General features: G+C 41.7%; 1 protein-coding gene across 5 annotated transcripts in view; it reads left to right on the top strand.

Annotated features, from left to right (window-relative positions):
- myo18ab (myosin XVIIIAb) overlaps positions 1–18615 on the top strand; it is a 257478-nt gene that overhangs the window by 85362 nt on the left and 153501 nt on the right. For all 5 annotated transcript variants that reach the window (XM_034169042.1, XM_034169044.1, XM_034169043.1 and 2 more), the window contains 3 exons: positions 1443–1549; positions 12059–12235; positions 12603–12813. In XM_034169042.1, coding sequence (XP_034024933.1) covers positions 1443–1549; positions 12059–12235; positions 12603–12813 — 495 coding nt within the window. The remainder of the gene's footprint in view (positions 1–1442; positions 1550–12058; positions 12236–12602; positions 12814–18615) is intronic.

Genomic DNA, 18615 nt, shown 5'->3' with positions numbered 1-18615 from the left:
GTTGGTTGTTCACACTCAGCTGTGTCTAAACTCTGGACCAAATACAAACAACATGGCAAGGTTGTTAAAGGCAAACATACTGGTAGACCAAGGAAGACATCAAAGCGTCAAGACAGAAAACCTAAAGCAATATGTCTCAAAAATCGAAAATGCACAACAAAACAAATTAGGAACGAATGGGAGGAAACTGGAGTCAACGTCTGTGACCGAACTGTAAGAAACTGCCTAAAGGAAATGGGATTTACATACAGAAAAGCTAAACAAAAGCCATCATTAACACCTAAACAGAAAAAAACAAGGTTACAATGGGCTAAGGAAAAGCAATCGTGGACTGTGGATGACTGGATGAAAGTCATATTCAGTGATGAATCTCGAATCTGCATTGGGCAAGGTGATGATGCTGGAACTTTTGTTTGGTGCCGTTCCAATGAGATTTATAAGGATGACTGCCTGAAGAGAACATGTAAATTTCCACAGTCATTGATGATATGGGGCTGCATGTCAGGTAAAGGCACTGGGGAGATGGCTGTCATAACATCATCAATAAATGCACAAGTTTACGTTGATATTTTGGACACTTTTCTTATCCCATCAATTGAAAGGGTGTTTGGGGATGATATCATTTTTCAAGATCATAATGCATCTTGCCATAGAGCAAAAACTGTGAAAACATTCCTTGCAAAAAGACACATAGGGTCAATGTCATGGCCTGCAAATAGTCCGGATCTTAATCCAATTGAAAATCTTTGGTGGAAGTTGAAGAAAATGGTCCATGACAAGGCTCCAACCTGCAAAGCTGATCTGGAAACAGCAATCAGAGAAAGTTGGAGCCAGATTGATGAAGAGTACTGTTCGTCACTCATTAAGTCCATGCCTCAGACTGCAAGCTGTTATAAAAGCCAGAGGTGGTGCAACAAAATACTAGTGATGTGTTGGAGCGTTCTTTTGTTTTTCATGATTCCATAATTTTTTCCTCAGAATTGAGTGATTCCATATTTTTTCCCTCTGCTTGGTCTAAAAAAGTAACCGTTACTGACTGCCACAATTTTTTTTCCTGATTTCTTATAGTGTTTCTTAAAGACAGAAAGTTGCCATTTGAAATGACATTAGTTTTGTGTCATGTCTGTGATCTGCTTTTTTTCTACAAAATTATACAACTGAATGAATATTCTCAGAGGCCGGTGATTCCATACTTTTTGCCAGGGGTTGTATAAATAACTCATGTCCTCATGTTTATTCAATCCTTGGTTGAATAAACAGCGTGGTTGATTGGTTGATATTTTCAATCTGGTCCAGGGGTCAGAAAATCCATTCCAACAGTACGTTTGTCTGCTTTTTCTGTTCCTGATTATTTGGTAGCGGTGGAATGGCGACTGCTTCCTCCTGCACCTGTGTTGACGAACAGCTGGTCATGGTTTCTCTCTTTTTTTTTCCCCGAGCAGCTACCGTGGTGAAGACGGACCCTGGCTCCCTTCCAGAGGGAAAGGTCAAAATCCGACTGGAGCACGATGGGACATTACTGGATGTAGATGAGGATGATATTGAAAAGGTGAGTGTGAGTGAACTCAGAAACTGACATTTTGTCACATCGGCTGATGATGAAATCTTATTTTTTTCCCTTTATTTTCAACCAATCACTTTTTAATTTGGCACAGAGTAGAAAAGAGGGACACTGGAATCGGTTGTGTTAGTGTTCACGTTCATCTGTGCGTCTGTCTGGATCTTCTAGAACAAGTTGATCATAAACTAATACTCACCAGTATTAGTTTAAACTGGCTACATGACTCAGTTGTGTGCTGGCCTTGAATGAGTCAGAGAAGTGGTTTATGTTGACATTTTGACAGTTGTGGCTGGTTTATCCCGTCTGTTGGTTTGGCAGCTCGCCTGCCATCTCTGCCAGCCTTTAAGTGTCAGACCAGGTTTATTGTGGAAGGGTGACACCATCATTCAATTAATACTTAAATAAATTTCTCTTTCAATCACATAATTATTGCTCATAAATGATTCCTTAAACCAGATTAAAATTTAAAAAACATGTAAATGGACAAATAAAGCTGAATAAAGAGCATATATCGTATTTTGGTTTCAGCATTCGGTAAAGCTGACTCCATGGCGAGCCTGAAGGTCTGTGCCGGGTGGTGGTGTTTATCTCCACCTGTCAGTCACTCTGCGGGGCATCAGGTTACCACAGATGGACACAGAGGACTCTAACAGCAGCAAAGCATGATGGGATAGCTGTTGAGTAATGGTCTGATGAGATAATAAGGAATGATTTGTCTCTGTCACCTGTTGACTCTGAGTTCATCTCATCTGTTTTTCTCCACAACTCAGAACGTGTGAAGATCAGTTTGCTGTTTTGTGAGTTAATCCTTAAAAGTATAGAACTCGTTCATGTTCACGAGCGGCTGCTTCTCCACCAAGCGATCGCTACGCTGTATCATCTTTGGCGTTCACTAAAACTAGAACTGATGTTATTTGATGTGTTAAAGTCATATAGTCACAGATAAACCTCTTCCCACGGGTTCATCTTCAGTGAGTGAGCGTATGCTTAGTAAGTCACTAAATTTAATTTCTAAATTTCTATAGTACACAAAGTGCTTCACAAAGCCAACAAGTATAATACATAAAATACAGAGAAGGTACATTTAAAACAATGATTTTAAAATGAGAAAACACAATAAAAAGAATAAAACAAAAACTCTTATCTCACTAAAAGCATGTTTAAAAAGAAAAAATATTTAACTTACTTTTAAATACATCAACAGTGTCCAAACAGTGAAGGGAAAGAGGCAGAACGTTCCACAGCCCAGGTGCTACTGCTTCAAAGGGGTGATCACCTCATGTCTTAAAATGAGCTTTTGGGATCATAAGTAACATGTAGCCCGTTGAGCTCAGACTGCGGGTCGGAGTGTGCAGCTGTAGCAGGTCAGAGAGGTAAGGAGGAGCTCGGCCATGCAAGGCTGTAAAAGTCAGGGTCAAGATTTTAAAATGTAACCTAAACGTTACAGGTAACCATTGAAGGGAGGCCAAAACAGGCATGACATGGGCCCATTTCTGGGTTCTACTTAAAAGCCTTCCAGCAGATTTCTGGTTGACCTGAATTCGGTCAAGTTCCTTCTTATTAAGACAGGTAAGAAAGGCTATTACAGTAGTCCAGACGTGCTTATTTTTTTCACACTGGTTTCACAGAAACCTCACAGTGTGACTTCAGAGAAAAGCAACAAGATGTTGGAGCTTCAGTTTATCAGCTGACACTGCGCCTGAAGTCACCATGTGAAGTTGTGGATTGAAAATATGCTCGATGGAAATGCGTGTATTGGGGGGAAAAAAGTGTTTTTGGCATGAGATGTCTCAGCGGGCAATTTGAAAAAGCCTTCTTTTGAAAACACTTTTTTAGGCTATAGATGGTGTGCAGGTGGCACCACAGATCATGTGATACAGTAGTGTTCAGAATAATAGTAGTGCTATGTGACTAAAAAGATTAATCCAGGTTTTGAGTAGATTTCTTATTGTTACATGGGAAACAAGGTACCAGTAGATTCTCACAAATCCAACAAGACCAAGCATTCATGATATGCACACTCTTAAGGCTATGAAACTGGGCTATTAGTAAAAAAAAGTAGAAAAGGGGGTGTTCACAATAATAGTAGCATCTGCTGTTGACGCTACAAACTCAAAACTATTATGTTCAAAACTAGTATTTAGTTGTATAACCACAGTTTTTAATGATTTCTTCACATCTGCGAGGCATTAATTTTGTTGGTTTGGAACCAAGATTTTGCTGGTTTACTAGTGTGCTTGGGGTCATTGTCTTGTTTAAACACCCATTTCAAGGGCATGTCCTCTTCAGCATAAGGCAACATCAAGTATTTTGACATATCCAAACTGATCCATGATACCTGGTATGCGATATATAGGCCCAACACCATAGTAGGAGAAACATGTCCATATCATGATGCTTGCACCACCATGCTTCACTGTCTTCACTGTGAACTGTGGCTTGAATTCAGAGTTTGGGGGTTATCTCACAAACTGTCTGTGGCCCTTGGACCCAAAAAGAACAATTTTACTCTCATCTGTCCACAAAATATTCCTCCATTTCTCTTCAGGCCAGTTGATGTGTTCTTTGGCAAATTGTAACCTCTTCTGCACGTCTTTTATTTAACAGAGGGACTTTCCAGGGGATTCTTGCAAATAAATTAGCTTCACACAGGCGTCTTCTAACTGTCACAGCACTTACAGGTAACTCCAGACTGTCTTTGATCATCCTGGAGCTGATCAATGGGTGAGCCTTTGCCATTCTGGTTATTCTTCTATCCATTTTGATGGTTGTTTTCCGTTTTCTTCCACGTGTCTGTTTTTTTTTTTGTCCATTTTAAAGCATTGGAGATCATTGTAGATGAATAGCCTATAATTTTTTGCACCTGCGTATAGGTTTTCCCCTCTCCAATCAACTTTTTAATCAAACTACACTGTTCTTCTGAACAATGTCTTGAACGTCCCATTTTTCTCAGGCTTTCAAAGAGAAAAGCATGTTCAACAGGTGCTGGCTTCATCATTAAATTGGGGACACCTGATTCACACCTGTTTGTTCCACAAAATTGACGAACTCACTGACTGAATGCCACACTGCTATTATTGTGAACACCCCCTTTTCTACTTTTTTTTTTTACTAATAGCCCAATTTCATAGCCTTAAGAGTGTGCATATCATGAATGCTTGGTCTTGTTGGATTTGTGAGAATCTACTGAATCTACTGGTACCTTGTTTCCCATGAAACAATAAGAAATATACTCAAAACCTGGATTAATCTTTTTAGTCACATAGCACTACTATTATTCTGAACACTACTGTATGTGGTCATCCAGCTACACCGGACGGCAACGTCCGCATTGCATGAACGCCAAATGTGCTCTTACGCTTTACTTACGACTGTCTACACAAATTATACCAACATGGTGTTTCATTGCTGTGCATACGATTACACGAGCCGTCAAAAGAAGGGCTCCGGAGTACATTTTTTATCGTCTTCCCACTGATAAAGAGCGGTGTGAAAAGTAACAGTTTTACAGGTCTCCATCGCATCTTTTGGAATTTCTAGATTTTGCTTTTCTGGATTAATTTTTTTCTTCAACGATGTTCTTTCTGCAGTCAGTTGACCTCCAAACCAAAGGTGAGGTGTACAACTTCCTACATGAATTGCGAGTCATTTGAATGACTTTGTAGTTTTTGACTCCATGTTTTGAAGTTGATTACATTTGCGGACTTTTCTGCCAAATGTATTTAATCCATGATGGAAATGTAATCAGCATCAGTGTGGGCACTGCAAAAACTATTCAAATATGACTGGAGAGGAAGGAGTGAAACTGTACAAGTAAATCACGGCCTTTTGCGGTGTCTGATGTAGCAGGTACATGTCAGACTGCGGATTCCTGGTCTGAGCACGGTTTGAAAAAATAAACAGCCGGTCTTTTATTGACAGAAATATGGTGCCCACTTTCCTTGAATTAATGAGTGTTAGTGCTAAACTTTAATTTCATACATCTGTTGTTGGGCACATCCAGACTTCTCTGTCCGGTACATACGAGGGGTTTTTAATGGAAATGCATTGTGATTGGACAGGAAGTTTTGTCCAATGTCAGCGAAAACTTGTTATATAGAATATGTTATATGCAGTGTTTATTACATGGAAAACAAAAAGATTGGGATGCTTGCTTTTGTCTAGTGAGTGCGAGTATCCAATTTATACGATGACAGTTTAGATGAGTTTTGCTACTCGGGCTTGAATTACTGTGTATCAGGTCTGGATAACTGGAACAGCTGGATGCAAATGCAGGACTCACAGCAAGCTCTGTAGGTAAAAGCAGTTTACTGAAACAGTAAACGGGGTCCGATACCCAGTAAAGCAGTTCAACAAGAATAACAAAACCAAAAACATCAGGCAAAGGCGTGGTCGAGGATACAGGCAGGTAGTTAGAACACACAAGAGGCAAGCAGGTCGAGAATACAAACAGAGCTTGAGAGAAGACACGAGGCGCATCAATTTGGCAAATGACAAGGGAACAGAGTAGCTGAAATACACCCAGGTGATGAGGTGCTGAATGGGAGCAGGTGTGCGTAGAATGAACCAGAAGGAGGGCATGACCAGAGAGCGAGGGAAATGCCCACCACCAATAGTCAGCAGAGACAGACAAGAGAGAAAGGGACAGACAGACCCAACAGAAAAATCCCAACAAGAGACCAAACATAACAGAACCAACAAACCAAGACAAAAAGAACAGCAAACACAGCCCAGTCCTGACACCGTGATGTCATCAGTAACCCAAGTGGTGACCACATTCTGCACCCATCCAGCTATAGTCATCCAAACATTTATGTGTTTTCAGGGTTTCTCCTGTGTAGGGTGATAGAGTTTTGATAAAGTAGGTAAAAATGTCTGGATACCACGTTTGGCTTCTCCTCAATAAAACGGGTGAACTTCTGAGGGAAATATTGGAGGGATCCATGTTGATTCTCTCTATTTTTTCTTAATACCCCTTCTGATGTTCAGGATTGAGCCCTGTAGCTATATCTCACAAATTAGCCTGGTCGTACACCCACAATCCAGTATTGGCCGTGCTGTGTACACGGAGCTCGCCGTCCAGCATGTCTGCTTACACAAGCCGCGTGTTGCTGTCTGTCAATCTATTACAGGTTACATGATGTACAGAAAGTGTCATGACATTCTAAAGTACATGGCTCAGGAAGTGAGGACAAAGTAAAATGGTGATATTGTTAAATGTTAAGAGATTATGTTATGGTAACATCTGATAATTAAAAAAAATGTTTTAAACTCAGCATGCCAATCTGTCAGCAGAGCAAGAAACAGATGCTCTTCAGTGATTATGTTTCAGCAGGCGGTGGAGACTGTGGTGCGAAATGAAACCATGTGGTTTCTTAATGGGGGGCGGGTTGGAATCCACACCACTTCCTCAAGGGTTTGTTTCCTTGTAAATTCACTTAAAATGAAAACGATCAAGGTGACCCATAAGTCAATCAATCAATCAATCAATCAATTTTTTTATATAGCGCCAAATCACAACAAACAGTTGCCCCAAGGCGCTTTATATTGTAAGGCAAGGCCATACAATAATTATGTAAAACCCCAACGGTCAAAACGACCCCCTGTGAGCAAGCACTTGGCTACAGTGGGAAGGAAAAACTCCCTTTTAACAGGAAGAAACCTCCAGCAGAACCAGGCTCAGGGAGGGGCAGTCTTCTGCTGGGACTGGTTGGGGCTGAGGGAGAGAACCAAGAAAAAGACATGCTGTGGAGGGGAGCAGAGATCGATCACTAATGATTAAATGCAGAGTGGTGCATACAGAGCAAAAAGAGAAAGAAACAGTGCATCATGGGAACCCCCCAGCAGTCTACGTCTATAGCAGCATAACTAAGGGATGGTTCAGGGTCACCTGATCCAGCCCTAACTATAAGCTTTAGCAAAAAGGAAAGTTTTAAGCCTAATCTTAAAAGTAGAGAGGGTGTCTGTCTCCCTGATCTGAATTGGGAGCTGGTTCCACAGGAGAGGAGCCTGAAAGCTGAAGGCTCTGCCTCCCATTCTACTCTTACAAACCCTAGGAACTACAAGTAAGCCTGCAGTCTGAGAGCGAAGCGCTCTATTGGGGTGATATGGTACTACGAGGTCCCTAAGATAAGATGGGACCTGATTATTCAAAACCTTATAAGTAAGAAGAAGAATTTTAAATTCTATTCTAGAATTAACAGGAAGCCAATGAAGAGAGGCCAATATGGGTGAGATATGCTCTCTCCTTCTAGTCCCCGTCAGTACTCTAGCTGCAGCATTTTGAATTAACTGAAGGCTTTTTAGGGAACTTTTAGGACAACCTGATAATAATGAATTACAATAGTCCAGCCTAGAGGAAATAAATGCATGAATTAGTTTTTCAGCATCACTCTGAGACAAGACCTTTCTGATTTTAGAGATATTGCGTAAATGCAAAAAAGCAGTCCTACATATTTGTTTAATATGCGCTTTGAATGACATATCCTGATCAAAAATGACTCCAAGATTTCTCACAGTATTACTAGAGGTCAGGGTAATGCCATCCAGAGTAAGGATCTGGTTAGACACCATGTTTCTAAGATTTGTGGGGCCAAGTACAATAACTTCAGTTTTATCTGAGTTTAAAAGCAGGAAATTAGAGGTCATCCATGTCTTTATGTCTGTAAGACAATCCTGCAGTTTAGCTAATTGGTGTGTGTCCTCTGGCTTCATGGATAGATAAAGCTGGGTATCATCTGCGTAACAATGAAAATTTAAGCAATACCGTCTAATAATACTGCCTAAGGGAAGCATGTATAACGTAAATAAAATTGGTCCTAGCACAGAACCTTGTGGAACTCCATAATTAACTTTAGTCTGTGAAGAAGATTCCCCATTTACATGAACAAATTGTAATCTATTAGACAAATATGATTCAAACCACCGCAGCGCAGTGCCTTTAATACCTATGGCATGCTCTAATCTCTGTAATAAAATTTTATGGTCAACAGTATCAAAAGCAGCACTGAGGTCTAACAGAACAAGCACAGAGATGAGTCCACTGTCCGAGGCCATAAGAAGATCATTTGTAACCTTCACTAATGCTGTTTCTGTACTATGATGAATTCTAAAACCTGACTGAAACTCTTCAAATAGACCATTCCTCTGCAGATGATCAGTTAGCTGTTTTACAACTACCCTTTCAAGAATTTTTGAGAGAAAAGGAAGGTTGGAGATTGGCCTATAATTAGCTAAGATAGCTGGGTCAAGTGATGGCTTTTTAAGTAATGGTTTAATTACTGCCACCTTAAAAGCCTGTGGTACATAGCCAACTAACAAAGATAGATTGATCATATTTAAGATCGAAGCATTAAATAATGGTAGGGCTTCCTTGAGCAGCCTGGTAGGAATGGGGTCTAATAAACATGTTGATGGTTTGGATGAAGTAACTAATGAGAATAACTCGGACAGAACAATCGGAGAGAGAGAGTCTAACCAAATACCGGCATCACTGAAAGCAGCCAAAGATAACGATACGTCTTTGGGATGGTTATGAGTAATTTTTTCTCTAATAGTTAAAATTTTGTTAGCAAAGAAAGTCATGAAGTCATTACTAGTTAAAGTTAATGGAATACTCAGCTCAATAGAGCTCTGACTCTTTGTCAGCCTGGCTACAGTGCTGAAAAGAAACCTGGGGTTGTTCTTATTTTCTTCAATTAGTGATGAGTAGAAAGATGTCCTAGCTTTACGGAGGGCTTTTTTATAGAGCAACAGACTCTTTTTCCAGGCTAAGTGAAGATCTTCTAAATTAGTGAGACGCCATTTCCTCTCCAACTTACGGGTTATCTGCTTTAAGCTACGAGTTTGTGAGTTATACCACGGAGTCAGACACTTCTGATTTAAAGCTCTCTTTTTCAGAGGAGCTACAGCATCCAAAGTTGTCTTCAATGAGGATGTAAAACTATTGACGAGATACTCTATCTCCCTTACAGAGTTTAGGTAGCTACTCTGCACTGTGTTGGTATATGGCATTAGAGAACATAAAGAAGGAATCATATCCTTAAACCTAGTTACAGCGCTTTCTGAAAGACTTCTAGTGTAATGAAACTTATTCCCCACTGCTGGGTAGTCCATCAGAGTAAATGTAAATGTTATTAAGAAATGATCAGACAGAAGGGAGTTTTCAGGGAATACTGTTAAGTCTTCTATTTCCATACCATAAGTCAGAACAAGATCTAAGATATGATTAAAGTGTTGGGTGGACTCATTTACTTTTTGAGCAAAGCCAATAGAGTCTAATAATAGATTAAATGCAGTGTTGAGGCTGTCATTCTCAGCATCTGTGTGGATGTTAAAATCGCCCACTATAATTATCTTATCTGAGCTAAGCACTAAGTCAGACAAAAGGTCTGAAAATTCACAGAGAAACTCACAGTAACGACCAGGTGGACGATAGATAATAACAAATAAAACTGGTTTTTGGGACTTCCAATTTGGATGGACAAGACTAAGAGACAAGCTTTCAAATGAATTAAAGCTCTGTCTGGGTTTTGGATTAATTAATAAGCTGGAATGGAAGATTGCTGCTAATCCTCCACCCCGGCCCGTGCTACGAGCATTCTGACAGTTAGTGTGACTCGGGGGTGTTGACTCATTTAAACTAACATATTCATCCTGCTGTAACCAGGTTTCTGTTAGGCAGAATAAATCAATATGTTGATCAATTATTATATCATTTACCAACAGGGACTTAGAAGAGAGAGACCTAATGTTTAATAGACCACATTTAACTGTTTTAGTCTGTGGTGCAGTTGAAGGTGCTATATTATTTTTTCTTTTTGAATTTTATGCTTAAATAGATTTTTGCTGGTTATTGGTAGTCTGGGAGCAGGCACCGTCTCTACGGGGATGGGGTAATGAGGGGATGGCAGGGGGAGAGAAGCTGCAGAGAGGTGTGTAAGACTACAACTCTGCTTCCTGGTCCCAACCCTGGATAGTCACGGTTTGGAGGATTTAAGAAAATTGGCCAGATTTCTAGAAATGAGAGCTGCTCCATCCAAAGTGGGATGGATGCCGTCTCTCCTAACAAGACCAGGTTTTCCCCAGAAGCTTTGCCAATTATCTATGAAGCCCACCTCATTTTTTGGACACCACTCAGACAGCCAGCAATTCAAGGAGAACATGCGGCTAAACATGTCACTCCCGGTCCGATTGGGGAGGGGCCCAGAGAAAACTACAGAGTCCGACATTGTTTTTGCAAAGTTACACACCGATTTAATGTTAATTTTAGTGACCTCCGATTGGCGTAACCGGGTGTCATTACTGCCGACGTGAATTACAATCTTACCAAATTTACGCTTAGCCTTAGCCAGCAGTTTCAAATTTCCTTCAATGTCGCCTGCTCTGGCCCCCGGAAGACAATTGACTATGGTTGCTGGTGTCGCTAACTTCACATTTCTCAAAACAGAGTCGCCAATAACCAGAGTTTGATCCTCGGCGGGTGTGTCGTCGAGTGGGAAAAAACGGTTAGAGATGTGAACGGGTTGGCGGTGTACACGGGGCTTCTGTTTAGGGCTACGCTTCCTCCTCACAGTCACCCAGTCGGCCTGCTTTCCCGGCTGCTCGGGATCTGCCAGGGGGGAACTAACGGCGGCTAAGCTACCTTGGTCCGCACCGACTACAGGGGCCTTGCTAGCTGTAGAATTTTCCACGGTGCGGAGCCGAGTCTCCAATTCGCCCAGCCTGGCCTCCAAAGCTACAAATAAGCTACACTTATTACAAGTACCATTACTGCTAAAGGAGGCCGAGGAATAACTAAACATTTCACACCCAGAGCAGAAAAGTGCGGGAGAGACAGGAGAAGCCGCCATGCTAAATCGGCTAAGAGCTAGTAGCTACGCTAAGCTAGCAGATTCCTAAAAACACGCAAAGTGAATAATGTGTAAATAATTTAGAGGTGATTCAGCAGAAGGAGTGCTTTAGCTAAGGCACGTAAAGATTACACTGGGAAACAAATCGTAATCTAGATAACTAGATCAATCTAACTGCGCAGATTAAACAGCTAACAGATACAGAAAAACACCGCTGTGCTCCGGAACAGGAAGTGATACAATACCGCAGTGAGAGCCAACCACCAGTAGAGGCAAGCCAAAATAAGTAGTTGTATAAACTTGCTTTTCCAGTCGGTTTTCTTATTAAAAAAAAAAAAAATTCAGATGATGAATACATGAACATTTCAAAGTCGCTGAGTATGTCTTGGACTTAATTTCCATCAATCATTAAGGCAGTGGTACTATACAGTATACTTGTCTGGAGGAGTTCTCAAAAACTGTGCAGGACAGAGAAGAGTGAGGGAAGCCCTCAAGACAGCCATGAACACTGTGAAGGAGTTTTCTGTTACACCACTAGTTAGTCTCACACCGTCATGGTCAGATCAGTCCAGAACCTTAAGTCATTTTATTTTTTATTAGAGAGTTGAATACCGCTGTCGTTTCCTCTCTTTCTGTCTTTTTGCAGGCTAACCCTCCGTCGTACGACCGCTTGGAGGATCTCGCCTCGCTGCTTTACCTGAATGAGTCCAGCGTCATGCACTGCCTGAGGCAGCGCTACGGAGGCAACCTCATCCACACCTACGCTGGACCCAACATGGTGGTCGTCAACCCCCTCAGCACGCCGTCAATGTACTCCGAAAAGGTAAGTGTGTGTGTTGGGAGACAGCCGCACTGTAACCTCTTTTCCAGAGAGGCGGGGCTGGCAGCCCTCTGCTGGGCAAAGTATTTAATCACACCATTTGCAAAAGCCAAACTGATTTTCTACATTGTTTATTCAGTAAAGTTTTCATATCTACAAAAGTAACAGTGATAGTGATGTGTTCTTGAAAGGATCATATCAGCCAGTCACTTGAGAGGGGAAGTGGTCAACATCACTGCATTCGTGGTTCTGTCCCTTTCACTCAACAGTGTGTAAAGTGTGTGTTGGTGGTCTGAAGGGTGACAAGTTTAGTCTGAAGACTGCGGTGAATAATGTTACCATAATCCTCACTCTCATCTTTAACCATCAGGTGATGCACATGTTCAAAGGATGCCGACGAGAAGATTCAGCTCCACATATCTATGCAGTGGCTCAGTCAGCGTACCGCAACCTGCTGACCACGCGGCAGGACCAGTCCATTGTGCTGCTTGGAAAGTCTGGCAGTGGAAAGACCACAAACTGCCAGCACCTGGTCCAGTATCTGGTCTCCATTGCTGGCAGCACGGGCAAGATCTTCTCTGGTGAGTCTGCAGATGGAATAGAGAAGTGCGGAGTCATGAGTAAATGGAGAATATGAACAATAATAATAATTTGCAGTCCCTGTAGTTTGCAGAGAGGCACTGGAGGCGAGTGTTTAAACCGTTCATTCAAACCGGATTGAGGGCTGTGATATGTTTTGTGCTTCTGTGGGACTTTAAGAGAACGTTAACCATTATAACTCCATACATGTGTTCATATGTGCAGAGTACATGTATAAACCCAGACTTGGATCCCATTCTGTGTTATTATTATTGGTGGTCCGTTTAGATGAGAGACGATTCTAAAAAATTTGCGCACAGGATGATTTAGAGAGACAGCTGCTATAAGAGTTGTGTTTTATGTATGTAGTTGTTATACACACCCTGCACACACTACACATCACAAGAGTTGTGTTAGAAAAAAAAAATCTTAAGCTTTTTCAGTCATTTTATGTTTTTATTATTGTTGTTATGATCATTATGTATTATTAAATAAAATTGAAAGGCATCAGAGGTCTGATACACACCCTGCACACTCTATACACCACAATATAAATATACAAGTAAATACAGTAAAACTCGCCCAAACAGTCATCGTACAAACCGGATATTTGCACTCACCGGACAGAAGTAAAAGTCCCAATGCTTTTGTGTGATTTTTTTTCTTTTCTTTCTTTTTTCATGTAATAAACACAGTATATAAATTATTTTCACTCACATCAAACAAAACATCCCGTCTGATTGCAATGCATTTTCATTAAACATATCCCAACATGCCTTAACCCAGCCACTACACCCTGCTATTGAGGTGGGCGCCATTACTCAGGTATTACCTAGATTTACAGAATTTGATAGTATCTCACTAGACATGCTGACGAAAAAAAGCACAACCTGCTTATTTGATCCTATACCAACAAAACTGTTTAAGGACCTGTGGCCCACTCTTGGGCCAACTGTGCTGGAAATTATTCATCTTTCTTTAACTTCTGGATCTGTTCCTAAATGTTTCAAATTCTGCAGTGATTAAACCATTACTTAAGAAACCTAATCTTAACCCTAGTGTATTGAAAAACTCTCGGCCGATACCAAATCTATCATTTTGGTCTAAAATTCTGGAAAAGATGGTTTCACAGCAGCTTGTGGACTATCTTACTGAGAATAATTTTTTTAAGCCACTGCAGTCTGCTTTTAGAAAATATCATTCCACAGAGACGGCTCTCAGTAAAGTGGTGAATGATCTTCTGCTTGCAATGGAATGCTTGGAATGCAGTAACACTACCTCTAACCTTAGTGACATGAAATTTGGGGTTCCACAGGGGTCCGTTTTAGGCCCCCTACTTTTCTCCCTTTATATAGCACCCCATGGGCACATATTGCTGCATTTTGGGATTAACATTCACTGCTATGCTGATGGTACTCAGTTATACGTGTTGTTTTACGTGCCGATAACTGCTGGTAATCTCATTCACATAAAATCTTGAGAAGTCTGCTTTGCACCAGTGAGAAACTGGATGTCAAGCAAGTTCCTACTTTTAAACTTTGATAAGACTGAAATGATGGTTCTTGGTCCAGTGAGACATCGACATCAATTTGACCAGCTAACACTTAGCCTAGGCTCATGTGTCATACATCACACTGACAAAGTGAGGAACCTTGGGGTAATTTTTGAGCCTACTTTGTCCTTTGATGTCCACATTAGCGATATTATGAGACTGCTTTCTTCCACCTGCGAAATATAGCCAAGATTCGTCCCATCCTGTCTATGGCTGATGCTGAGACCCTGATTCATGTATTTGTCTCTTCTAGATTGGGCTACTGCAATCTTCTATTTTCTGGTTTACCACAGTCCAGCATTACAGGTCTCCAACTGGTTCAAAATGCTGCAGCCAGACTTTTGACACAAAGCAGAAAGTTTGCCCACTTTACACCCATTTTGGCGTCTCTTCACTGGCTTCCTGTCCCTGTGAGATCAGATTTTAAGGTTCTGCTATTAACTTATAAAATTGTTCACCGACTGGCACCTCCCTACTTAGTTGACCTAATTAAACCCTACTGGCCCTAAACCGGCCTGGGCTCTGCATTCTCAGGGTACAGAACTACTTTGTGTCCCTAGGGTGAATAAAACGTCTGTGAGTCACAGAGCTTTCTCTAATCGTGCCCCTGTTCTGTGGAATGATCTCCCTGCATCAATAAAACAGTCAGATTCTGTAGAGACTTTCACGTCCAGACTTAAGATGCAATTATTTCCCCTTTCATATGGTTAGCGTACTGGCATAGTAGTAGAGAATCTTGAATCTTCAACTGGACTGGGTTGCTTGATGTGAGGACGTTTTGATTCTAATCGCAGAAGCTTCCTCAGCTAAATTTCTTGCTCTGGTAGTCTGACTCTTCACTCTTGTAGAGAAGAATAACAGAAGCCAGCAAAAGCTGGAGTTTTAAACCTAACCAGACCCCTCCTACCGAGAGGCAGACTGCTGTTGGCTAGTGACTAACAATTGCTCTAATTAGCACATATTGTGCTCTAGTTAGCACCCTCCTAATGACAGGGCAGCTGTCCCTCCTAATGATGGGACTGACGCTTCTCCTGACAACTCTCCTGACTAGCCCATAGATGCATGGAGTGGCGTCCCCAGGCGTCCATGCATCTATGGGCTGCCCAAAATCCACAAACAGGATGTTCCACTCAGGCTTATTGTATGTAGCACAGATTCAATCACTTACAATTTGGCCAAGCACCTCAAGTGGATTTTGGCTTCTCTAGTGTGTAACTCAGACTGCCATGTGGAGAACACACAAGATTTTGTGAACAAGATCAAGGACCTTCAGCTGGAGGCAGATGAAACTGTGATGTCATTCGATGTGACATTGTTGTTCACCTGCATCCTCACTGCTGAGGCCATCACAGCTGTGAGGCAGAGGCTGGTGGAGGACACGTCTCTACTTGAAAGGACCAAACTTACACCAGACCACATCTGCCAACTCTTGGAGATCTGTCTTAACACCACGTATTTCCAGGTTAGGGGGAATTACTACAGGCAGATCCATGGTTGTGTGATGGGGTGTCCGGTATCCCCCATTGTGGCCAATCTGTACATGGAACTAGTGGAGAAGAGAGACTTGGCGTCATTCATGGGCATCTCTCCCAGTGACTGGTTCAGATATGTCGATGACACATAGGTTAAAATCAAGCAACAGGAAGTGGAGGCCTTTGCAGAGCACTTCAACTCAGTGGACTCCAATATCAAGTTCACACATGAGGATGCCAGAAACAACCATTTAGCCTTCTTGGACTGTGATGTTACTATTGGAGAGAACAGGCAGCTCCAGACAGGGGTTCACAGAAAACCCACTCACAGTGACCAATAACTGCTCTTTGGTTCAAACCACCCCTTTGAACACAAGCTTGGAGTGATCAGGACTCTTCAACATAGAGCCCTACAGGTGCCCACAACTATAGAGGGAAGGACTAAAGAACAACAACATGTCCGGAAAGCCCTCACAGTATGTGGGTACCCACGATCGTCCCTGGATAAAGTGCAGAAGTCCCAAAGAACAAAGACACCAGACAGACAGGAGACAGAGCCAAGAAGAAGAGTGTCTCTCCCTTATTTAGCAGGAGTAGGGGAAAAACTAAAGAGGATCTTCAGACAGCACAAAATCCCAGTTTACTTTAAAGCTGTTAACAACATAAGACAGAAATTAGTTCACTTTAAGGACAGGATTCCTAGTTACAAACAGAGCAATGTAGTGTATTCTGTCAGATTTCAGGAAAACTGTAACAAACACTACATAGGCGAGACTAAGCAGCCGTTGCACAAAAGGCTATACCAGCACCGCAGAGAGGACGCCGGTGGACCTCAGTCTGCAGTTCATCTCCACCTTAAAGATGCTAACTACATGTTTGAGGACAAGGAAGTTAAAATCTTAGCCAGAGAAAAGAAATGGTTTGAGAGGGGAGTGAAAGAAGCTTTGTATGTGAAACATTTGAAACTCAGCCTTAACCGGGGAGTGGGTCTGAGACACACTTTGTCCCCTGTTTACAATGGGGTACTCAGGTCAAAGCAGTTTCACTCTTTTGTTCATGGTAATGTGTCATTCACGTCATCAGGAGAGGCATCGTTAGGAGGGACAGCTGCCCTGTCATTAGGAGGGTGCTAATTAGAGCACAATAGGTGCTAATTAGAGCTATTTTTAGTCACTAGCCAATAGTAGTCTGCCTCTCGGTAGGAGGGGTCTGGTTAGATTTAACACTCCAGCTTTTGCTGGATTCTGTTATTCTTCTCTACAAGAGTCAAGACAGAAGTCAGACTACCAGAGCAAGAAATTTAGCTGAGGAAGCTTCTGCGATGAGAAGCGAAATGTCCTCGCATCAAGCAACCCAGTCCAATAGAAGATTCAAGCTTCTCTACTGTGGAAACCACCTGGACAACTGAGAGCCTTCACAGAAATACTGGCATAGTATGTTTTTATGCTTTTTACGCTTTAATTCATATTATTAGTAAACGGTGCGTGCCGTGGTCTTTATCTAAATTCTGGGTCTTTTAGTGAAGCTTAGGGCTAGTGGCTGGTGATCACCTTTGTATTTCCTGGTTTTCTTGTTGTTTAATGCTGACAAATTAAACTGTATTTGTTGTCTTTCTGATGCCTAATAGGGATGGGTATTAAGATTTTATCTATGAATGCCATTATCAGTTCCGCTTATCGATCCGATTCCTTATCAATTCCCTTATCGAGACCTCTTGTGAATTTTCTGTGTACTAAAAGTAGGCTTTGCAGGGTTTCTATGTCAGCAACATTTTATTGAGTCTTAAAGCAAATTAATATGAAATTGGTCCCTGGATCCTTAAACTCTGAACATAATAAACTCTACATGGTGGATCCTTGATCTCTGGACATGAATAGAAATAAAAAAAATCTGTATTTGTTGTCAAAAGCATTTCCTTTCAGACTTTATTGGCATGGATGTCACTCCGTACGTCTGAGCTGAGCTCTTGCAGCTGGCTGTGCTGCACGTCTCATTTTGGGAGGAAAAAAAACATTTTAGTCCATTGTAGTTTATTGTCTGTATTACAGTGTTTGGTAAGAGGTGTCATTTTATTTAAAGCAGTGATTCGCTTTGAAGTTATTAATTCTGGCCAGACTGTAATGTGACTCGGCAGAGAGCCACGCAGAGTTTGGAGCTGTGCAAACAGAATGGAGGATGATTCTCATTTCTTGTCTGCAACAAGACAAGAGTCCCAGTTAGTGACTTTAATCCACACAAAAGTGACTCATGATTGATATATTTTAATGGCTTTGAGAGGGGTTAAGAAGCGGATTTGTCGCTTCTGTAGAGCAGTGAATCGAAACATTGCTTCATTGGTTCAAGCTTCAAAGCGGTTGCGCGCTGCTGAAGTGGTTGATTACAGAGCCACTGCAGGGTCTGTAATCAACGTAGAGAAATGGTCATTTTCCTGACAAACACCCTCAAAAACAACGGCCGCTCTGAAGGACCGATACGGGAATTGTTAAGCAACAAGCCTATTGATGTCGGTGGATGGAATCATTTCTTAACGATACCCGAAAAGAACTGGTTCTCAATATCCAATCCCATGCCTGATTCTGTTTTTTCTCTGTTTGAGGTGCGGCTCCATCGAGAGATGGGTGTGGTGTCTATTTCTGAAACCCTCCTGTCCTGTGCACTGGCAACATTTCCTGTATATTCATTTTGTGAATTGTTTTGTAATTTGTGTCTGTATCATGGACCAAGCAGAGGGTCGCCCCTTTGAGTCTAGTCCGCTTGAGGTTTCTTCCTCAGAGTTTTTC

This window comes from Thalassophryne amazonica, chromosome 4, assembly GCF_902500255.1.
Source record: "Thalassophryne amazonica chromosome 4, fThaAma1.1, whole genome shotgun sequence".
Classification (NCBI taxonomy): Eukaryota; Metazoa; Chordata; class Actinopteri; order Batrachoidiformes; family Batrachoididae; genus Thalassophryne; species Thalassophryne amazonica.
This window is presented reverse-complemented; position numbering and strand designations above follow the sequence as displayed.